This window comes from Tenrec ecaudatus, chromosome 2 (genome assembly GCF_050624435.1).
Source record: "Tenrec ecaudatus isolate mTenEca1 chromosome 2, mTenEca1.hap1, whole genome shotgun sequence".
Classification (NCBI taxonomy): Eukaryota; Metazoa; Chordata; class Mammalia; order Afrosoricida; family Tenrecidae; genus Tenrec; species Tenrec ecaudatus.
Window position 1 is genome coordinate 147,486,843 of NC_134531.1, and position 25,074 is coordinate 147,511,916.

Consider the following 25,074-nt stretch of genomic DNA (forward strand, 5'->3'; position numbering starts at 1 on the left):
TAGTACCTCACACGCATGCTTGATCAATTTCAAAAGCAATAAATTAAAGCTCAAAAACACAGCATACTTGATTGTGTAACTTTATGTTATATCACTAACTTCAAAAGCAAATAAAGTTCCCTCAAAACTCACTGCCATCCAGTCGATTTGATTCAAAACAACATTGTATAGTAGAGTAGGGTTTCATGGACTAAATCTGTACAGGTGTAGACAGCATAATCTTTCCTCACAGAGTAGCTGGTGGATTTGAACCTATGACCTTGGAGTAAGCAGTTCAATGCTTATCTGACAGCACCACCAGAGCTCCTTCAAAGAAAGAGCAACAGACTCATCTTAAAACAAGCAGCCATCTAAGTGAGGCATCAATTAAGTCCATATGGAAGAAGCATGCCAGCCTTTGTGATCCAAGGATTGTATATAATACAATCCAAATCTGAAGAAGGGAATGATATTAGAGCTTACTTACTCAATTTGCAGAAGGCTATGGGTAACAGTGGAAACCCAAAATCCATTTGTAGAATTCCCACATGGATTAAGCCTTCATTGCATCCCCTCTGACCATAGATTACGATGTGAAGAGCCTTGCTATCAGGCAGAGAACATAGTAAAGTGGATTGTGTCATGTGTAGTGAGGTTAAAATGGAACATTTTATCATTTGATCTCCCCTTTGCCTCATTTTAAAGTTGTTTCATTTTTTAATATTGCCTGCTTTTCTTTTTGCTCAAGGCTTTTCTGTTTTGCTTGTTCTTGCTGTTTGTTTCTTTCTGTGTTGTGTATGAATTTCTGGATGTGAAATCCAGTAAAGGTAGGTACATCTATAGAAACAGTAACAGGATTATTAATTACCTAGGTTATGGCTTGGAGGGAAATGGGGAGTTAACAACAATGAGTATTTGAAAGAGGAATTCTGAAATTGTGATGATTGTGCAACTCTTCTTAATATGATTGAACAATTAAATTATATGAAATATATATATAATCAACAGTTTAAAAATATGGACTTTGTGATAGATTCCAATCCAATAGATCTGAACAGGTGATTCACCACTGAATTTCAAAATATCATTTGAAATGTTAGACTCTTCGACCTTATTAGTATTCAAGAATAAAAAATGAAATTATTGGATAACATTTACGTGTAATGCATTACTAATTTTAACAGAATTGTAATTTATGATGCTTACCAAGGTGTGAGCTGGCATTTCTTTCGACTGTTCCCATGCCTGGGGAGCTTGAATAACTCAGAATCATCAGCCAGCCTTTTTCTTTTTGTTTCTTGACAAAGGTAATCTGTATTTGCATCTTTATTTAATCCTCAGTTGAGCGCTGCACAGCCAGCCTTTTTCTACGCGATCCCTCACTTGCTCCTTCTCAAAAGAAAATGTTTACCTGATAAGGGAGGTTTAAATGATATATTGGGCATGTGTAGATGGTTCCTTTTCCATTTCTTTCCTCTTAGATCAAATTCTTCACCAGGAGCACATGTTCTACTGTGTTCCTGCTGGAATGAGAAGGAGGCCTATTGTGGGTTTAATTCTAAGATGATTTTCTAAAAATATAAGTATATTCTCTAATATTAGATATAGAAGAGACAATTCGGGCTCCATTTGTCTTCTTCTTTGTTTTATATCGCTATTGCTTTAGATATTGAACACAAAACCAGAAACCCACCGACATTGAGTTGATGTTGACTCATAGTAACCCTACAGTACAAAGTAGAACTGCTTCTTAAGGGTTTCTGAGAAAAGAGCCTCATCTTTCACCTTTGGAGTAATGGTGGGTTTGAACTGCTAGCCATGAGATTAATAGCCCAACTCATAACCCACCTCACCACCAGGGCTCCTTACTGGACACAAAGAGAGGGGTTATTTATTAGAATTTGTCAAAATCCAACAATTTATCCTGTGTACCCAAAGCTTTTAAAATGTACAATGCCTTGAATTCATTTCTGGCAATTAGTCACATAAGATTTGATTACATTTTTATTAATAATTATACAATCAAAACAAAAAACAAGCCCAGTGCTATTGAGTAAATTTTGACTGATAGTGATCCTACAGGACAGAGTAAAACTGCTCCTTAGGGTTTCTGAGAATGTACATCTTTGTAGAGTAGCTGGTGAACCTCTGACCTCATACCTAATAGCTTAATACTTACTCCACCCTGCTACCAGAGCTTCTTCAGCAATTGTACAGTAATGGTTAAATAATCTATGATCTATCCATTAGACAAAGCTGTCATTAAAAGCTAAAAATCAAGATGACAAAGAATATGCATAGTTCAATCATTTGACCAACATTTTTAGGACTAGCTCCAAACCAGCAATTTGCTGCGTAAAACAAGATACAAAGGGAAAACAATCTGGGAGGAAAACAAAATGTCAGCATTGCTTGTTTTCAGTAGTGGGATGGAGCGTGATGTTCTCGTTGCGATTAAATGCTTGTTTGTGTGTTTTTTAAATGAACATGCATTGCTTTTTATGACATTGTGTCATTTAAAACCAGTATGCAATACTTTTATGGCTTTAAAAATTATATAATCAAAATAAACTCAAGATGAAGAAAAGTACACACACACACACACACACACACACAAAGAAAGAATAAAACAATTAAAGGCAGATGGTATAAGACTTAAATTAAGTTTCAATATTATGTCAGTCTTGACATTTGAGCAAAAGCGAGAGGCTCTCAAATGACGTAACCACAAGTTCCTCTCCCTCTTCTGCTCTCATGGACGAGATCCAAGCAACCCTTTCATCACAGAGGCCAGGCACAATGTCTCCTTATCCCTGAATAGTACTTTCCAGTTCCCTGCAAGCCCAGAGAAGAGTCACCTCATCATTTTATTACCTACAAAGCCTGCCTCCCAAAGCCCCTGCTTCTTCATTCTGTTCTCCAGTGCAAGTCCCAGAGAGCCTTGTTTTGCATGAGGTGACCTCTAGGCTGTGTGTATATCGTGGCTGATAAACTGCTGACAACTTATTTGTCCAGTGTTATGTCTCATGGGTTCAGCCATTTCCATAACCCTAGGAGGGGAATTCCTCCCTCACCAACAGTATAAAGGGGAAGTGATCAAACGAAAACAAATATATTTGTTAATGTGGTTTAATTGTTATGATTAGTTTAGGTTAATATTTTGTAAATTAAATAATGTAATATTTGTCACGCAAAAAAACCCAGTCTTGAACTACTGAGTCCAGCTGATAGGTTTGGGGAGTTTTCTTTTAAAGGGAAACATTTATTAAATCTTTATCAGAACAAGACAAGGCAAAGATACATCATCTGGATAAAGGAGACTATTAGCAAGAGGTCATAGTGTTGCCCAAGGGTTTGTTGAGATGCAGACACTTAGTAAGGATATGGGAGGCCAAATGAAATGGTCACAAAAGTATGATTGGCAGCAGATCAATACCTCACAGTTATAAGGTACTACAGAAGTGGGAAAGGGACCATGAGTGGAACACATGGAGTCTATTAGACAGAAGAGCTTACAGGATTGATCAATGGCCTTACACTTAAAGCAGTCATGATTATTCAATCCCATTATGATGATCTACCTAAAGGCCATGCCAGGCAAGTCCCTCCTGGGCTGGCTAGGAAGGACTGGAGGTAATCCACTTTCTATTGTACTCTCCCAGAGGGCAAGACTGATCACACCCCTAGTTCATGACCAAAAGGAATTCAGTGGAGACTTACTTAATCCACGTGGGGATCCTAAAAATGATTTCCATCTATCACTGTCATTCATAGCCTTTTGCACATTAGGTGCTCAGAATTTAAACCTCAGATCATGAGTTTTATTATTAATAATCCTTTGATCACACAAGCTGGCATGTTTCTGTGTGGACTCAAGTGACACTTCATTTAGATGGCTGCTTGTTTTAAGGCAAACCTTTAAGCTATTATTTCTGATACTCAGGAACCATCTGATTTCTTCACTTTGCTCTAGCACTCATAGGGTAGTTTTGTAATATCTTCTGTGATTCTCAGTATGAGACTTTCTCAAAGTCTTTCAAAGAGGCCAGCAATTTAGGAGCAAGCCTGGGAGATGTGCCCAACTGAAAATGAGGGGTTTTCTTGACTTGAACTTTCCTGCTACAATTGTATGAGCCATTTTCTTGATATAAATCTCTCTCTCTCTCCATTTCTCTCTGTATGTGTGTGGGACATTAGTTTTGCTTTTCTAGAGAATCCCCTAATACAGTATGCGACATCTGCTAGCCACTGATAAAAACAAACTGTGTAGTTACAAAGACACCATATCCCTGCTGCCTTTCAAAGCTCTCTGACCCAGAGACTCCCTATCTTACAGATGGATACCATCACCTAGACACTTAAGTGCCCTCTCCAACCCACTTCCCTCTCCCTAGGAGTTTCCCTGAATCCTTCTCCATTTGGATATTCCCTTTGCCACTTGGCTTTGAAAGGTCTCAGTGTGCTAGGAACATGCAAACATGTCAAAGGCAATCAGAGTAAATCAGTTGCTTTTGAGTGGATTCAGATTCATAGTGACCTTACAGGACAGAGTAGAGCTGCTACATGGGGTCTCAAGGCTGTCATCTTTATGGAACAGGCTACCACATCTTTCTCCCATGGAACAACTGGTGGGGTCAAACCACCAATGGATTTGGGCAGCAACTGAGCCCTGGACGACCGTGCCGCCAGCCCTTCTTCCTTTCAACGCACGGCCTCAATAAATAGCATGCTTTACAGACAGCAATAAGTAAATGAAAGACAGGGGTTTACTTCTAAAGACTAAGACACTGAGAAACGTGATCAACTGAAAATCAAGGTTCTCTTGATAAAGAGAAAATATGTATTGAGTTATGGCCTCTGCTATCAATATGGATCAATTCTTAAAAACACTTTCAAAGTGGGAAATGGTTTTATAAGTAGGACAGAATATTAAACAGAAATGAAAAAGAATGTTTGTTTTAGTTTATGTCCATTTAAAAATTACACTGAAAAGACAGAATTAACAAAATCAAGACAAAATATCTTGCTATTCATATAATAGAAAAGGGCTATTTTCTATGTATATAAATAGCTACTAACACCTTAATAAGAAAAAAAGCTCTAAAAACTAATAGAAAAATAGACAAAAGACATTTCACAAAAATAGGATACAGATGTCTCAAACATATGTCTTCAGTCAAGTTCTAAATAAAATTAGTCTGGTACCACTTTTTTCCAGTTGTTTAAAAATAGTCCGAAAGTTGAAGAGCAAACTGTATTGGCAAGTCAACAGGAACCTTCATGTCCTTTCTATAGCTACTTGTTCGTGTGTGACCCATCTCATTTAGTCAAACCTTCGCCTCACATTCCAGCTGTTACTGCAGTCGAAAAGAATCTCTGCAGGTTTAGGTTTGGGCTGCTTTCTGGGACCCAGACTCAAGATGTATTCGTTTATTTTCTTTCCCACGACTTTTCTGGTGTCCCATCACGGACTCCCGCTGTGGAAGTGCCCGTCTTCTCTGAAAGTGCAGGGAGTTAGCATCCCTGAATTGGCTTTCAAACAATGAAGAATAAAGGATAAATGCTGGTCCCTGTTGACACTTGAGTGAACAATTACGAGCGGGATTCTACACATTCCTCTGAGTTCCTGGCTGACTGGGCCCTGCCCTCTAAGTGCACACTTGCTTTGTTCCATTCTTGCTGGCCCCTCACTCCTGCTTCCTGGGTCATGTCCCTAACTAATTACCTGCACACTAGCCCGTGCTCAGGTTTGTTTGTGAAGATAAGTTGAGTTCAGAAGTACTGCTTGGTGTCGTTAGGCGCCCTCAAGTCAGTTTTGAGCCCTCGTGACCTAATGTGACAGAAGAACGACCCCATAGGATTTTCTTGGCTGCAGTGTTTATGGAAACAGACCATCAGATCTTTCCCCCAGCTGATGGACAGATTTGAACAGCGCCCTTTTAGTAAGGAGCAGAGCCCTTAACTGCGTGTGCCACCACGACTCTTCGACATTTTGCTGTGGTAGTTTTTGGTAGGTGCCATCAAATGGGCACTGGCACATAGTGACCCAATGTACAACAGAAACCACTCCTGACACCATGTCCAGAGTGCGTGAGATGAAGTCTCCCATCCTGACCTCTAAGGAGTAGTCTGGCTGTGCTTCTTCCAAGACAGATTTGTTGGTTCTTTTAGCAGTCCATGGTACATTCGATAGTCTTCATTTGGAGTTTGGCCTTTTTCTAGAGGGATATAACTGATACAATCTTTCAAGCAGAAAAATTTTACGGTAACTATTATAATTTTTAAGCACTCTTATATTTTGGGGCATAGCAATTCCATCATAGGAATTTACTTTAAAGACACATACTAATGTTTCAATATGTGTGAAATTATAGTTATAAAAGAATCTGTATTGTAAAATAGTATAGCTAGGAATTAAAAAAAACACTGAATTCTCCAAAACATAATATTGCTTAAATAAAAATTGATATAACAAAAAAGTGGAATAATAAGCAGGTGGTAAATAGTGAGTTAGATCTATATGGAAATATATATTTTTCAATAGATGCAGACCAGGAAATGCAATAAGTCACCATGCTATATATATATGTGTGTATGTATATGTTCAGATGCATATATATGTACCCACATATTAGCATATCCTACAGCTAGTACGATGAATATCTCTGGAAAGAGACGAGGGTCTGACGGCAGTTGTCTTTGAGGAGAACTTGGGCCATGAGCATGGATAAAAGAGAGCCTTGTTTTTATTTAATACTATTTGTATCTCTTTTAATATTCTTCTATGTGCTACATTACCTGTTTAGTTTTCTATCTTGGCAAATAATATGTCCTGACTCCTTATTACTTAGCTATCTAGAGAGCTGGGCCCAAATGTCTGTTTAATCTATTTACTGTTGTCAAATGTTTCAAATACATAAAAATTAGAATAGTGTATGAACTGCAACATGTCCACATCTAGCCTTCAGCAATTATAATCATTTTATTTCTGCTATCTGTGTTTTAATTATGTTCTCACGTTATTCCTGAATTTTTTAAAAAAGGAAACGCCATATAGTTATCACCTCTAAAAATCTGCTGTTACTTTCAAAAGCATTACACCTTACCAACTTGACATGATGTTTTAAAATTGTATTAAGTTCACAAAGGAATAAAAAAAAATAGCAAATATAAAATGGAAGTAAGAACTCAGAAGGGTCAAGTTGAATGAATCACATGAAGCACAGTACATAAAATATTTAGTAAAAAATACTAAAAAAGACAAGTTTGACAGTCTTTTAGAAACTAGTATGTTAAAAATAAATTCAAAGACTAGCTAGAAATGGGGAAAATATCTCTTTAAAAAGATGCAAAATTATTCAGAAAATGCATAAAGGCAGTCAATTTGTGTGAGTTGAATACACTGTAAAAGCAGTTCTGAATCTTGGCTAACCTGGTTATGGGTAAGGTTCCCAGATTTAGCAAATAAAAATAGAAATGCAAACTGTAATTTCGGGACATAGTTCTCTTAAAATGTTATTTTTCACTTTATTAAAATTTTAAACTTAACTGCATCTCTTCTGTTTTGACTGGCAATGGCTGGCCTCCACCAGAGACAGCAGAAATCAGAATGTCTAGGTTGTGGTTTAGGCATGAGTATTTTCTTTCTTTTTTTTTTTTTAACAATTTATTGGGGCTGATACAATTCTTTTCACAGTTCATACATATACATACATCAATTGTATAAAGCACATCTGTACAGTCTTTGCCCTAATCATTTTTTTCTCTTTTCTTCTTTTACATTTTATTAGGGACTCAAACAACTCTTACCACAATCCATACATATACATACATCAATTGTATAAAGCACATCCATACATTCCCTGCCCCAATCATTCTCAAGGCATTTGCTCTCCACTTAAGCCCCTTGCATCAGGTCCTTTCCCCCCCCCCTCCCGCCCCATTCCCCCCTCCCTCATATGCCCTTGGTAATTTATACATCGTTATTTTGTCATATCTTGCCCTATCTGGAGTCTCCCTTCCCCCCTTCTCTGCTGTCCCTCTCCCAGGGAAGAGGTCACATGTGGATCCTTGTAATCAGTTCCCCCTTTCCAACCCACTCACCCTCCACTCTCCCAGCATCGTCCCTCACACCCTTGGTCCTGAAGGTATCATCCACCCTGGATTCCCTGTACCTCCAACCCTCATATGTACCAGTGTACAGCCTCTGTCCTATCCAGCCCTGCAAGGTAGAATTCGGATCATGGTAGTTGGGGGGAGGAAGCATCCAGGATCTGAGGGAAAGCTGTGTTCTTCATCGGTACTACCTCACACCCTAATCAACCCATCTCCTCTCCTAAACCCCTCTATGAGGGAAACTCTATTGGCCGACACTTGGGCCTTGGGTCTCCACTCTGCACTTCCCCCTTTATTTAATATGATATATATATATACATATATACACATACATATATACATGTACACACATATACACATACATACACACACTTATATCTTTTTTTTTTGCATGATGCCTTATATCTGGTCCCTTGGGCACCTCGTGATCGCACTGGCCGGTGTGCTTCTTCCATGTGGGCTTATTTGCTTCTGAGCTAGATGGCCGCTTGTTCACCTTCAAGCCTTTAAGACCCCAGACACTTAGGCATGAGTATTTTCAAATGTTCCCTAGATTAGAATCTCTTAATATATGACAATGATTGGTAATGATAGCCCTAGAAAATACTAATTTTTAAAAATCATTTTATTGGGGGCTCATACAACTCTTATCACAATCCATCCATATATCAATTGCGTAAAGCACATTTGTACATTCGTGACCTTCATCATTCTCAAAACATTTGCTCTCCACTTAAGGCCCTGGCATCAGCTCCTCATTTCCCCCCTCCCTCCATGCTCCCCCTTGCTCATGAACCCCTGATCATTTATAAATTATTGTCTTGTCATGTCTTACACTGTCCAATGCTCCCTTCACCCACTTTCCTGTTGTCCGTCCCCCAGGGAGGAGGTTATACGTAGATCCCTGTAATCGGTTCCCCCTTTCTACCCCACCCTCCCTCCACAAAAATACTAATTTTATATGAATCGATAACATAATGGCTTCTAGCTAATGGACTTTAGGGAAATTGGCATCAGGTGGACTCTATCACCACTTCAGCTTGACGCGAAAGGTTGTCCATCTCTCTTGATAAGTTATGAATCTAAGAATCTGATTCCTTTTGTAGACATTAATTATAGGCTCTCACTTTGAGTTTGGTTGGCATCTGCATCTGGCTCTCTTCTTTTCACAAGTGAAATCCCTTTTGAAAGAAACAGTTTGCTTTTCTTGCCTGCTAGTGAAGGCTTGGGGCTGACGAGGTGAAAATTCTTTCAAATTTACAGTTTAGAGTTGAAACACCCTGGGCTCAAATAAGCAGAGTCAGAAATTCCTCGGGCACTTTGAAGCAGTTTCATTTGCACTTGCACAGGTGGAGAAACTGTAATTAAGAATAAATCAGTGACTTGATAAGCATCAGAGATGTGAGGCATAATCAACTATCCACATTTCTAATTAATCATGTTGATTTAAGAGAAGGCACCATGATGAAAGTCCCCAACTTTGGTCAGTGTTCCTCAGAAAAGCAAGTCATGAAACTTAGAGTTCCAGACTTGTCCCCAAACAAAATGCCACCTGAGAGCACTGTTTTCTTTCTGGTCTCTTGCTAAGGTGCTATCTGTCTCTTCATCAGCTCCAAATGACTACAGTGGCAGAACAAGAATAGGCTGTTATTTGATGCCAAATTGAATCTGCAGAGATTCAGTGAACTAAGACTAGAGAATTATTACAGTGACTCAGTATGAGAGTGTCTGTTTGTGATTTTCAACACTGATAACAAGCAAGACCTACTTTTAATTTCCTCTTAAATATTAGGATGTTTCAAAATGTCCACAGTTACTGATTAGGCCATTGTGTTTCGATCTCCGTGATACTGAAGAGTCAACGTCTAAACTTTTCTTTTTAAAAAAATGCATCTAGGAGCTGCTAACTGAACTTTCTGTGTTACAAGAAGACTCATCCGAGTCACAAAGGAACCTTAGTGCTGTCAGAGCTCCTGTCTAGACAGCCTTGTTTCCTTTGCTTCCATAGGTCAGGACATATTGACCATTGTCCCACGTGAGAAAACTGACATCACTGGCAGCTTATCTATCACCCCAAATTCTGATTTCATGAGAAGCTTGAATCTCAGGAATGGATCTCTCTTCCAAAGGGGTAGAAAGCCAGAACCTTAAGACCTTCTACTATGAAAATATTCAAGACCACAATTGATGTATGGATGGATTGTGATAAGAGTTGTATGAGCCCCTAATAAAATGATTTTTTAAAAAGAAAATATTCAAGACCATGGAAGGAAACGCTCACATCAGAGTGCACCTTCTTTTTGTCTCTGGCTTTCGTACCTGCATCAGCATAGGTCAAAAGCCTTGTGCTTCAATCAGGACCTCAGTTGTATGGAAGTGATAAAGGCCCAGAATCTTAACGTTTCTAACAAGACTCCCACAACTGATTCTGACTCTAGCAACACTAACGGAAATTGGAGACTTCACCATATATTTTCTCTTAAATCAATAAAGGTTTTGATCTTTCAGAAGTAGATTGCCAGGCCTTTCTTCCAAGATACTTCTGGATGAATTCAAATTTCCAGTCTTTCTTTTATAGTTGTTTGGGCCACCAAACTAGGACCCGAAAAACAACAAATTACATTCCTTGTTTCTTACTGCCAGTTCAAGATCACGCTACTTCCCTCCTTCCTGACAACATGCAGTTTAGTTTCCTATCATCAGAGCTTATTATCTTATGGATCTACTAGATAGCAACTAACAACTTCTCCTGGGAAAGGAGCCTTGATAGCACATGTAGTTTGCAGTGAGTTGTTACCCTAAACATCGGTGGTTCTCAACCTGTGGGTCACGGCCCCTTTGGGGACAGAACAATCCTTTCACAGGGGCCACCTGATTCATAACAGTAGCAAAATCACAGAAATAAAGTAGCAACAAAAATAATTTTATGGCTCTCCCTCTCCCTCCCTTTCCCTCCCTCTCCCTCTCTCTCTCTCCCTCTCCCTTTCTCTCTCTCCCTCCCTTCCTTCCTTCCTCCCCCTCTCTCCCCCTCCCTCCCTCTCTTTTCCCCCCTCTCTCCCCCTCTCTCCCTCCCCCTCTCCCTCTCCCTCTCTCCCTCCCCCTCTCCTTCCCCCTCCCTGTCTCTCTCCCTGTCCCTCTCCCTTCCTGCCCCTCCCTGCGAGAAAAAAAATAATTTTATGGTTGGGGGGGTCACCACAACATGAGGAACTGCATTAAAGGGTCACAGCATTAGGAAGGTTGAGAACCATTGGTTTGGTTTGTGTAGCTAGTATCCAAGTCACTTACGCTTTGAATCTATGCAAGAAAAAAACCACACAAATTACAGTGAAAAAGCTGTCCAATACATGTATAATTTCCTTATATCAACAGTGTTTTAAATTCAATACCATTGCCTAAATTCATGATTCTTGTTATTGTTTGATGTCACCAAGTCGGTTCCAACTCAGTGTCCCAGTGCATAAGAACTGAACACTGCGGGGTCCTGCACCCTCCTCACACTCTTCTCTGTGCTTGGGCCCATTGTTTCATCTCCTTGAGGCTTCCTCTTTCTCATTGACCTTCTAGAGTGATTCCCTATTGGACTGCTAGCCTCCAGGTTAGCAGTTTGAAACCACCAGGCAGCTGCTCCTTGCGATAAAAGTGAGGGTGTCTATCGTGTAAAGAGTTGCCATCTTGGAAACTCACAAGGGTGGTTCTATTCTGTTCTAGAGGGTCATTATGAGTCAGCGTTGACTCAACAGCGGGGCGTTTTGTTGTTGTTGTTTTGTTTTGTTTTACCAATCATGGTGTCTTTCTCTCCGGTCTGGTCCCTCCTGTTAACATGTCCAAAGCACACAGGACACAATCGTACCATCCTTGTTTCTAAAGAACAGTTTGGCTTTACTTCTTCCAAGACAGGCTTGTTTGTTTTCTGGCAGTCCATGGTATATTCAGTATTGTTCAACAACGTCGTAATTAAAACACACCAATCCTTCCGTCTTTTTATTCATTGTTTACCTTCCACATGCAATGAAGTAGTTGAAACTACCATAGCTTGGGTCAAGTGCAACTTAATCCTTAAAACCACATCTTTGCTTTTTAGCACTTTAGAGGGGTCTTTTGCAACATATTGTTCAATGTAATAAGTCATTTGGTTTCTTGACTGCTGGGCTTTGATTATGAATCAAGTAAAATAATATCGATCTTTACTCTGCTAATCATGACATTGCATATTGGTCCAATTGTAAGGATTTTTGTTTTATTTACATCAAGGTGTAATCCAGACTGGAGCCTTTAATCCTTGGTCTTCATCATTAAGTGCTTTGAGGCCTCTTCACTTTCAGCAAGCAAGGTTGCATTGTCTCCAGATCCAATCCATAGGGCACATTCTTCTTCATGTAAGGTAGTTATGTTTCTTGGGTTATTTTCTCAGCATTCTAAATAAGTATGGTGTAAAGATACAATCCTAATGCATACCTTTTCATATTTTAAGCCATGCAGTATCCTCTTGTTTTGTTTCAATGCCTGCCTCTTGGTCTAGATATAGGTTCCTCATGAGCCATAGGTTTTGTAGAATTCTCATTCTTCACAATGCCGCCCATAATTTGTTAAGATCCACACAGTTAAAATGCCTTGGCTTAGTCAATAACATACAGGTAAACATCTCTCTGGTCTTCTCTGATTTCTGCCAAAATCCATATGATTTCATACGGGTCATTCCGCATCTTCTTCTGAATTTAGCTTGAATTTCTATCAATGTACTGCTGCAACCAAAGAACAGGCTTATGCTATTGTTTGTGAATAATACATCTTGGGGTTTCAAACTCAATTCTTTGCTCTTATAACACTCCCTAAATCTGAGGATACTTCACTGTTTCATTAAGGCATTTATTCCCATTATTAAAAGACTTGGATTACAATGACCATTTTTGAAAACTGATTCTTGAGCCACTTAGTCCCTATTGTTGAATATTATTTCTTGGCCAGGAAAATCTCTTTCAAAATTCTTCTTGTGCCTGATCACTCACCTGGGCATGCAAACCCTCTACCTGACCTTTACTCCAATGGTAAGGTCATATTTACCCATATCCCACCCAGTATGTCCCATTACTACTTTAGTCAATAGATGGGAGTTATGGCCTCTTAAAAAGCCTGTTCATATGATGGCCCTTCTCAAAAGCAATCAGAGCTACACCAGTATGATGTGGTGATATGTTAGGCCAGGTAGACTAGAGAAACAAATTCAGTAACACTCATATATGTGTAAGAAAGAAATAACTGTGTATCAAGCAAGCATCCCAGCCCAGTCGAACTAAGCTCATATGTCTGATACTAGTCCATATATCCAATATTAGTCCATTAATCCCTCTTCAGACTCATGAAGCCACATGCAACGATGCAGAATGTAGGAAGATCACAGGCAGGTGGGGGCGAAGTGTTGTGAATCCAAAGGCGGTGGCTGCATCACGTGGCTCACAGGTCTCCACATGGCTCACCAAGAGGAGGGTGAAGCAGAGAAAGGGGGGAAAGTTCCCAGGACCCTGCTTATGAGGTCATGCCTACAAGGAGGTACCATCAGGCTAGACTTCCTGATTAATAGCCTAAACTCCACCCCTACTCTCCTATATCTTCAAGTTGACATGAAATTATGTAACTACTACAGGTGAATTGTGGAGGTTATTGTGGAGAAATTACAATATCTCTGATGTCATCAAAATATTTCTGATCCTTGGTATAAATAATGCAGTCAAGAATGAAAGGAATGTGGAAGAAATTATGCCCCAGGAGCTTACAGAGGACGATACCCCAGAAGTCAGACTAATTATAGTTGGCATTGGTAATCAAATGCAGCTCAACACCAGTGAAAATGGGGTTGTAGAGGTACTCAACTTCCAAGTTGAAGAGCCAACCAATGCAACTAGAAAATCAGATGATATTATTTGCGGGAAAAGATTGGGATCCCAATCTTTTCAATTATTATATACTGTGTTATTATATTTAAGATTGAAGTGCTTCTTAACGGTTCTATAGACATACCTCACTGCTATAAAGTTGATTCCAACTCATAGAAACCCTACAGGACATAGTAGTACTAGCCCTTTGGGTTTCTGAGGTTGTAAATCTTTATTAGAGGAAAAATTCTATCTTTCACCTTCAGCACAACTGGTGGAGTTGAAAAGCTGACCTTGTGGTTAGAAATCCAGCAGGTAACCAACAGGACTCCTGTACTATATGCGTAGAAAATATACACAATATCATACAAAAGCATTTGATTGACACTAAATAAGAGCTATGTGTACTTATTTCAACTTACCTACAAATTAAAACTTAAATACAGATTTAGGAGTGGTTCTGGTTCATAACCAGAGAATTCCTTTATTCTAATATTTCCAATCTACCACACTTCCAATCTACCTATCAATTTGTTCTACTGTGGTGGCTTGTGTGTTGCAGTGATGCAGGAACCTATGTCACTGGTATGTCAAATGCCAACAGAGTCACCCAGAGTGAACAGATTTCAACAGAACTTCCCGACTCTGAAGAAGGAATAGGCTGCCCACTTGGAGGAATTAGACACTGAACTACCTTATGTATCGCACTGAGATATTTTCAGAAGCTGAAGGTTCGATGGATAGAAACAGAACGTTATCAGGGGTAGTGCTAGAAGATGCGCCCCTCAGGTCGTAAGTCACTCAAAATAAGACTGAAGAAAAGCTGCCTTCTCAAAGGAGAGCAGACCATGATGATGCTGCTGGAGCAAAGCCTGTGGGAGTAAAGCCTTTGGGACTTTCATTTGTTGATGGGGCACAACACAAAATGAGAAGACACGGCTGCAAACATCAATTAACATTCAGAATTTGAAATATACAAACAATGGATCTAGGAACACTGGAAGCTTTTAAAAAGTAAACGGATCTCATAAAGATCAAAATCTTAGGTGTTAGTGAACTGAAATTGGTATTGGCCATTTAGAATCAGATAATTATATAATTTACTATGCTTGGAATGTCAGATTCAAGAAGAACGGCATCACATTCATCATCAAAAAGGACATTTCAAGATTTGACTTGAAATAGGGATGACTGTGAGGCCTTTCCCATTCTGCAGGTCTCTGTGTCCTCACACCCAGGAGATGGCTCAAGAGGAGCTCAAGATGGGGGGGGGGGGCTGCGGACCCCATACCAGGCCACCCCCATGCAGTCCACCGTGATCAACATCCAGAGTGAACCCCACGTGCCTGACCACGTGGTCTGGTCCCTCTTCAACACGCTCTTCCTCAACTGCTGCTGCCTGGGCTTCGTGGCCTATGTCTACTCCATGAAGTCTAGGGACCAGAAGATGGTGGGCAACATGATTGGGGCCCAGAGCCATGCGTCCACTGCCAAGTACTTGAACATCTTCTGTATGGTCCTCGGCCTCCTGGGAATCCTCTTCTTCGTCATTCTTCTCACCACGGGCACAGTGATGAGTTTCCAAGCCCTGTCGCAGATGATGGGCCAGCAAGGCCACTAGCCATTGCACCAGGCTGTGTCCTGAACCTGCTGGACGACCTGACCCCTGGCCTGCCTGCTGCCGCTCCTGTCCACAGCCATTTGTGCATGTATCTCCATCTCTCAGCGAGCTCAATAAAGCGCCCTGGTGTGTAAAAAAAAAATAGGGATGACCGTGATGGGATTATATCTATCCAAATATGAGAAAATTGAGTCAATATAACTATTATTCAAATTGACGCACTAACCACTAGAGATAGTAATACAAAAATTGAAGAAATCAATGACTTCACTTTGAAATTGATCAAATGTGCCATCAAAATGCATGAAAATTATTAGTGATTGGAATGCAAAAATTGGAAAGAAAGAGGAAGGAATGGTAGTTGGAAAATATGATCTTGATGATAGAAATAAACCTGGAGCTAGCATGATAGAATCTTGCAAGACCAACGACTTCTTCATTACAAATGCCTTTTCCCAACAATACAAATGACAACTATACATATGGACTATTTCAGATGGAATACACAGAATTCAAATTGGCTCCATCTGTGGGAAGAGGCAATGGAGAAACTATATCAGCAGCTAAAACAAGGCCAGAAGCCGACTGGAAAGAGACCACCAATTGCTCATATATAAATAAGTTCAAGCTGAAGCTGCAGAAAGTGAAAACAAGTCAAGGAGAGCTAAAATACAACCTGGAGTCTATCCCACCTGAACCTCCAGAATATTTCAAGAACAGATTTGACTCATTGTACACTATTGATAGAAGACCTGATGAGCTGTGGGATGACATCAGTTTCATCATACCAGAAGAAAGCAGAAGCTCACTAAAAAGATGGGAAAGAAAGGAAAGAGACTGTGAAACTTGCTCTTAGTTATAGAGTAGCGAGAGCAAATGGAAGAAATTATGAAGTCCAATAACTGAAGAGAAAATTTCAAAGGGCAGCTCAAGAAGACAAAGTGAAATATTATATTCAAATGTGCAAAGACCTTGAAATAGAAAATAAAAAAGGAACACTCTCAGCATATCTGAAATGGAGAGAACTCAAGAAAAATTCAAGCTTCACATTGCAAACTGGAAAGACTCTATGGGCAAGATAATGAATGATGAAGGAAGCTTCAAAAGAAGATGGAAAGAATATACAGAGTCACTGTACAAAATAGACCAAGTCAACATTCAATCATTTGCAGAAGCAGCATATGAGCAAGAACAATGGTGCTGGGGGAAGAAGTCCAAGCTGCACTGAAAGGATTAGCCAAAAGCAATGCTCCAGGAATGATAGAATATCAATAGAAATATTTCAACAAGCTGATGAAGCACTGGAAGAATTTCTTAGACTATGCCAGGAAATTCGGAAAACAGCTACCTGGCCAAATGACTAAAAGAAATTCATATTTGTACCCATTCCAATGAAAGATGATCCAACAGAATGTGCAACTAAGAGAACAATATAATTAGTATCACATGCAAGTAAAATGATGCTGAAGATCACTCAACAATGGTTGCAGCACCACATTGACAGGGAGCTGCCAGTCTCAGGAGAGGCTGTGGAACAGGGGATGTCGCTGCTGGTGTCAGATGGACCTTGGCTGAAACAAATCTGTCCTGAAGGAGTGTGACCACAATGCTCCCTAGAAGCAAGAATGCCCAACCTTTGTCATACACACTTTGGACATGTTGTCAGGACAGACCGGTCCCTGGAGAAGGACATTATGTTTAGTAAAGTAGAGGGTCATCGAAAAATAGGAAGGCTCTCACCAAGGTGGATTGACACAGTGGCTGTAACAATGGGCTTACACACAGCAGCAATTGTGAGGATGGCATGGGTCTGGGCGTTGTTTTGTTCTGTTGTAAAGAGAGTCTCATAAGAGTCAGAACTCATTCGTTGGCACCCAACAACAATGCTTCCAATTAAAGCCCAGTGTCACAGGGTTCTTCCTTGCATTTCTGCATTCAGTATTTTTGTCTCCTTTCTTATCCAGTGAAGAATCTTGATTCCCAAAAGCATTGATATATTTACTCATCTCTCTTTCTATTCTACAACACAAAAAATGGTTTTGCAATTATACTGCCACTGTTATGGGAAGCATTCTGACTAAAGAATGTTCCACTCTCTGTTGAGCCCACTCAAATAATGCTTTCACTTCACCAACTCACCAAATTGCTCTTCAATTCTCAGTTTGTATCTTACTTGGCTTTTCAGTAGCAGTCAACACAGTTAATCTCCACTTCCTCCTTGAAATAGTTTCTTCACTTGGTTTTTGCACATTACTGTGTTTTCTCTGTATTTCCGGGCTCTCCTCAGACTTCTTACTGTCCACTCCTCCTCATCCTCACAGTCTATATATAATGTAAAGCCATAGAGATTAGTTCTTATATCTCTCATCCTTTATCTCTTCCTACTTCCTTGGTATTTCATTTAGACCTATGAGTTTACATAACAACTATTATCTGTGGGCTGTGCAAAAGAAGGCCCTCAGTGAGACAGATAGACACTAGAGCTGCAATAGGCTCAACCTTGAAAACAGTCATGAGAATGGAGCTGGATATAGCAGTGTTTTGTTCTGTTGGGCATTGTAGCTAACTATTAGCAGGAACCAACTCCATGGTAACTAACAACATTCATTGATGATTTCCAAATTTCACCTTCAATTTCAACATAGTGTGTCCAATTGCCTACTCAAAGTATATATGTGCTTATCTAATAGAAATCTCAAATTTAATACTTTCAATAGAAAATTCTTGATTTCCCCACCGGTTCCAAATCTTTCTTTCCATGCTATTCTTTATTACAGCTAAGGATGTTATCCTTTAGTTGCTTAGGCCAAATCGAACAGTGTTGTCTTCACTATCAGGTAAGTGTTGGGCTGCTAACTGCAAGGTCTGTAGTTCAAACCCATGCGAGCTCTAAGGAGAAGGATGAAGCTTCCTGCTTCTGTGCAGGGTCGCAGCCCCGGAGGTCCTATGTAGGCTCCCTGTGATCCAGAATCCACTTGAAACATCAGCAAGTCCTGTTGTCATTATGTTCAGAATTTTCCCAGAATCTAATTAATTCAAATATTACCACTATGACTACCCTGGTCCCAAACACTTTATCTTTCGCCTACATTATTACAATCGTCTCCTAACCATTTTTCATGTCTTTTTCTTCCCTCTACAATCTATTCTTGTCATAATGACCTTACTAATTAGCTTCAAATTTTTGGTCATTCCTCAGTTCAAAATCCTCTAACGCCTTTCCGTCTCCCTCACATAAAGGTTCAAAATATAATAATGGCCTAAAAGGTGGTTCAAGGTAGTCTTTTGTCATCTTTCATCCCCTGTTATTTTCCCTCTTCCTCACTTTGACCCAGTTGTTTTCTAAATGTGCCTGACATGCTTCTGTCTGAGGGTCTTTGCATTTACTGTTCTCTTTGCAGTTCTTTCCCTAGATTTCCACACACCTTGTTCTTCCACTTGTTTGAGTTTTTACAACTTTCTGTGTAGCCTTCCCCATTACTGCATTTCCTAATCTTCTCTGTTTTGATTTTTCTTCTTAGAACCTTTCATCACATAACCTATTATTTACTTTATTTTTCCTACTCTACTCTCTCAAGCATATATACTATTTTTTGACTACTCAACAGTGTTTGATTTGGTGCCAGAAAAACTGTATTCTGAAAAAATAGAGATGTTGTCTTTGTTATTAGAAATGCCAAATCAAAACCAAACTCACTGCCATTGAGTTGATTCTGATTCATAGAGACCCTATCCAGGGCTTCCTAGACTATAAATCCTCAGGGGAGCAGACAGCTTCATTTCTCCTGCAGATGGACTAATGGGTTTGAACCACTGGCCTTGCAGTTAGCAGTGCAGTGCCTAGCCACAATGACACCAGGATGCCTGTTGTTAGCAATAGTGCTCTACTATTGCACTCTACCTAAGAGCAGTTTAGTATAGAAGACATTTCTAATTTCCAAACCTTTGGGGAAATATTCTGAAAATTGCAGTTGAAGACTTTCCATGATAATGAAGTAATGGTTAATAAATTTCCACTTAAAAGTTGTATGTTAGCGAGGCAGATGAACAGCTTTCATCAAACATAAAATTATTTCTAACGTGCCTAGGAAATGTTATTTAATCATAAATTATTAACAGCAAGTAACCATACCTATATAGCATTTACTGATTATCAGTACAAATAATTAGAAATATATTACCAAAATGATACTGACAGTAACTATCTCTCTGAGGTGTTTCAGAGGCAATGCAAACATATTTGTAATAATTCATATGTTTACAAATAATTATTGAACTATGTAGTTAACAGGGAAGGTAGCTAATGGAGAGCTGTGAAAATCAATGTCAGGCATAACCTCATTATGTGTTTTTAAATTATGATAATATAAAGAAAATGTACATATGCTTTTTAGCAGGGTATCAAATTTACATAGCATATACATGTTAGGGAAATGTTTATTTCCTCTCAATGATTTTATCTCCACGAACTCTTTATTAGATGAAGGGGAAAAAAAAGATCTTCTGTAGCATATCAGTCTGATCCAATATGCGGTTGTTTCATCTTACAATATTTGGGTTTCTTGAAGCAGCTAGCTAATTTATATTATGAATTGAATTATGTTCCCCCAAGTATGGGTTGACATCCTAACCCCCATATTTTTGTGTGTCATCCTATTTAGAATAAGGCTTTCTTTGTTATGTTAATGAGCCCATCTCAGCACAGCGTGTGTTTTAAACCTTTTTGAGATATAAAACCAGCTGACCAGACACGAGACAGGCAAACAGTCACAGCAGGAAGACAGACACGCTATCTGAAGACACCGGAGGAAGATGAGTCTAGAAGATCAAAACTATAAGGATTGCCGACAACTAGAAGTTGGAATGAATTTTAAAAGGAGATTTTCAGCAGCTAGTTCCTGACTTCGGACTTCACCCTCCGGAATTGTGAGAAAATAAATTTCTGATCTTTAAAAAACACCCACTTGTGATATTGTTGTTACAGCAGCACTAAGACAATTTGTGTTTATTGGAATTACATATCTGGGTTAAATTACTTATTTGAACTTAAAGTTTATTATTTTTGTGTTTTCTCAGGTTCACCTGTTTTCTTTTCTTGCCTTTTGAGTGTGTGCAAATGTGGTAAATTGGCTATTAAATTTTTTTAAAGAATTGGCTATTTTATTGGCTCATTCAAATTTTCCTTCTATTAGTTTAGGATTTATAAGTTCTATTTCTATTACTTTAGTGGTCAGTCTAGTAACCACAACATGTCTGTTACTTATCAATGCTTAAAATTAATATTTTTCCTCCTGAATTAAATAAGGTCTTAGACATTTTAAACTAATACACCTCCATAGCCATTTTATGCTGTTATTTTAATGTACCTTAAATTTTGCTTTTTTGGATAAAACCCTCAAGCATCATTGTTATATGTCATTAGACTTATTCATTTATTTTCTCTTCATTCTTTCTTGCATCTTGTATGGTCCATTAAGATTATTTTACATGTGACCTTAGGGGGACACATGTGGATATTGTGGACGGTCTGTCAAGCATTACATAAAAATGTGAAACTCACTCAAGAAGGTCAGAAAACAAATCAAACTAGTCCTCAAAGTCCCAGGAAGGAGATCACGGCACATTTCGATGCAAAGCCACCCAAAGGGATAAGAAGCTAAACTCCTTGGAGAGAGTTCGTGTGTGATAACAGAGCAAGGTCTTGAGGTTACTGTGCGCTGAAATTTCACTGGTAGCTTAAAAAGGGTTTATCGTGCTCACACACACAAAAAAGAGAGGATTTTATCCGATGGGATATGGCAGGAGGGGTAAACAGTGACTACAATAGTGGAGACTGGACTGCAAGACAGTAAGATTCTTATCATGAAAACTAGATGGGGCAGGACCAGGAGGGCCGGTTGGGGGACAACTGTTGAGAGGCTGGGTGAAAAGACAGGACAACCATGTCATAAGCTACATAACTTATGACCCTAACTGAGACCATAGGTCTAGACATTCTTCAGGCCTGAAGCTGAACTCACTACCGTAGCTCAACCTCAGCCAAACGATAGGTCTGTGTGGTAAACAATAACACCAGGAAAGTTCACACTCCTCAGAACAATCAACCATACTGGACCAAACTGCTGTAGGGCAGCATTTGTCCAGGTATAAAGTTCGCACATCAGGAGTGGATAGAAAGGAAGGGCACGTGGAAACAGTAAACACAAGGGAGAAGTAGGAAATGTGCTGTTACATTGGGGATTACAATCAATATCATGAATCAAAATGTGCATGAACTGTCTAATGGAAAATCAATTTGTTCTCTAAATTTTACCAAATCATAATGAACAGTAAAAAAGAAAGAAAGAAAGAAGCCAGGTGACAGGGCAACTAAGCTAGCTGCCGTGGAGTGAGTAAATTAGGATGCATGGCAATTGCATTGTTTTGAAGTAGAACTTTGCTCCATAGGATTTTCAGCGACTGTGACCTTTAGGAGTAGATTTCCAGCCCTTTGTTCCAAGTCAGTTCTGGATGAATTCAAACTACAAACTTTTCAGTTAACACTCAACCATTTGGATCCCCCAGCTCACTGCCACTGAGTCAATTCTGTCTCCTAATATCCTGTGGGTATCTGAGACTGTAACTGTTTACAGGAGTAGAAAGTCCAATCTTTCTCCCACAGAGCTGCTAGTGGTTTTGAACTGCTGACCATGAGGATTGCAGCCCAACATGTAACCACTACGAAGCCAGGACCACTCAAAGATTCCTGCAATGAGGAGGAATTAATTGATGCCAAGGGAAGACAGCATATTCTATTACCCACGTATTTGCCTTATGACAGAGATCAAGTTACTTTTGGCTGAAGTACAGTGTTTAGAATGATTTTACTACATGGTTTGTTGATGGTTTACTCTATTTGGGTTCTGAAAAAATATGTATTTCATATTTGGTTTTGAGATATATTTATACTAGGTATAGAATTCTAAGTTGACTAATTTATATCACAACATTGATAGTATCATTCCATTGTATTCTGGTTTTTACGTTGTGTTAGTAGGTGATGTGGAGTCTGCTCTGCTCTGACACATATCGGCCCCAAGTACAGCAGAAAGCAACACTGCTGTAGCCGGCACCACCCTCACTGGTGTTATTATGCTTGATCCCATTGTTGCCAGCACTGTGTCAGTCCATCTTGCTGAAGGTTTTCCTCTTTGATACTGACCCTCTATTTTAACAAACATGATGTATTTTTTTAGTCTCTTCTGATACTATGTCCAAAGTATGTGTGATAGGTCTTGTGTCATCTTGGCTAGTCCAGACTTCTCAGTGACTTGGCAATGAAGGCCTAGTAATCCCCCATGATGTAACCTAACACAACACAATCAACTTCACAATAGGATCATCAATGAGTCACAACTCTTTGTAAGATTAGGGCAGAGTGCAGTCCCCTTATGTAAGTCACAGTCCTGATGCAATTGAAAGAAGTTCCCTCTCGAGTCTGCACAATTTCCTACATACAGCAACTCTGGAAAAGCTTGTTTGCCTTTTTCTGGTTCGGGGTCCTGCATTGGGTTCATTGATTTCCAGTTTGGGGACTTGAATCAGTGGCCTGCTATATTGCCTGCTGGTTCCAGGGGCCACCAGTAGTCTGCCATCTGACCTGCTGACTTTGTATTAATTTGTCTCTCCAACCATACATAAATCTAATCTGCTGATGAATCTAAGGAGTCTTCTGACTCTAGCCATCAGCCTGAGAGGACTCAAATAGGACTTGCCTATTTCTACAGCTGTGTGTGTGTGTCATTCTTTAAATATAAGCTTCCCTCTCTCTTTCTCTGGTTTATATCTTTCCCACATATATATGAGATACATACTATATAGATATATCTATAAATATATAGATAGATATCTCCATCTCTATAGAGATAGAGATAGGTACTAGTTTGCTTCTCTAGAGAACCGAGCCTAACACAGCATGCGAGCAAAGTCTCACCATCCTCCCTTCTAGGGAGCATTCTGGCTGCGCTTCATCCAATGCAGGTCTGTTTGTGCTTCCGATAGACCGTGATACTTTCAATATTCTTTACCAACACCACGAATCAAATTCATTGATTCTTTTCCAGGCTTCCTTATTCATTGTTCAGCTTTAATAAGCATATAAGATGATGGAAAATACCATGGTTTTGGTATTAGCCTTTAATAGTTTGTCTTACTCATGAGGAGCAGGATTTTAGGAGATATAGATGGTGCTCATTTCCTTCATCATTATATTTCTAAACCTTGTTGTTAGGTGCCGTTGTGTCCATTTTGACACAGCAATTTTACACAAACATTGCCCAGTGCTGTGCCAATTTCACAATTATTTCTATGTTTGAGCCCATTACTGAAGCCACTGTGCCAATACATGTCCTTGAGGGGCTTCCTAATTTTCCCTGACCCTCCACTTTATCAAGCGTGATGTGTTACTCCAGGGACTGCTCTTTCTTTACAAAATGTCCAAAGATTTTTTTTTTAGTTTCAAATGTATTTTATTTCTTCAATAATGCCATATGTTAATGCATGTGGTGCTTTTACTTGAATCACTTTAAAAGTTGATTTTGAAACAATTATTACACCACCAGCTGATTTAATTTCTATTCTCTCCATTCCTTTGGGGTAACTCTGCCAACAGGGGACAGGTTCCATTCGATTCCAATTTGTGTTGCTGTGTATGTCCATACAGCAATACAGAAAGTGGCTCCACCAGCTAAAATAGCATTGCCATATTTGTCATGGAAATCAGGTGCCCGTTTCTGGTGGCTATGCCTTGCCATTGCTTGCTGAATGCTTCGCATTTGAAGACGGCTTAGTGCGTTTTTGGCCAAGGGAAACATCGCGAAGAAGTTCACAGAACTGCGGCAACTGCAGCGGCTGGCTCTGGAGACAAAGATTTTTTTTTAAGACAAAGTATTGTCATCTTTCTCCCTAAGTGAGACCCTGGCCATGTTCTTCCAAGACATATTTTTTATTGTTTTGACAGTCAAAGGTTCTGTCAATATTCCTCACCAACATCACAATTTTGACCATGGGTTAGCAAAAAAAAAAAATCCGTTTTGAGTAGATAATTGCTAATAACAACCCGATATGACAGGGGAGAGCTGCCGCATTGGGTTTCCAAGACAAAGCCTCTCACTCCTCAGTCCTAAGGAACAGTTGAGCTGGACTTCTGCCAGGACACATTTTCTTGTTCTTCTGGCAGCCCAGGGCACTTTTAATATTCTTTGTCAACCTCCTAATTCAAATGGATAAAGAGCTGCAGCTTCCTGATTCATTGCCCAGCTTTCACACATATGTGAGATGATGGCTTGGATCAAGCATACCTTAGTCTGCAAAGTGACACCTTTGCTCACTTTACTGAGACCTGCAGATCTCCCAATTCAATACATAATCTGATTGTTCCACTCTTGCTTTCATGACCATGGATTGCAGATTCAAGCAAAATGAAACCATTGGGAACTTCAGGATTTTCCC

General features: G+C 39.5%; 1 protein-coding gene and 1 pseudogene across 1 annotated transcript; one reads left to right on the forward strand and one right to left on the reverse strand.

The window, feature by feature from the left end:
• The first annotated feature begins 15,267 nt into the window (after positions 1-15,267).
• On the forward strand, positions 15,268-15,585 carry LOC142440141 (interferon-induced transmembrane protein 1 pseudogene; annotated as a pseudogene).
• Positions 15,586-24,067: 8,482 nt separating this feature from the next.
• LOC142441036 (cytochrome c oxidase subunit 7B, mitochondrial) lies at positions 24,068-24,481 on the reverse strand. The gene has a single exon (XM_075543140.1). It carries the CDS (start codon positions 24,435-24,437, stop codon positions 24,198-24,200), a length of 240 nt encoding a protein of 79 aa, XP_075399255.1. The 5' UTR covers positions 24,438-24,481; the 3' UTR covers positions 24,068-24,197.
• Positions 24,482-25,074: the final 593 nt, after the last annotated feature.

What these genes read in the sequence shown, in the direction of transcription:
- LOC142441036 (XM_075543140.1), bottom strand. Translation starts at nt 24,437, where the DNA reads ATGTTTCCCTTGGCCAAAAACGCACTAAGCCGTCTTCAAATGCGAAGC.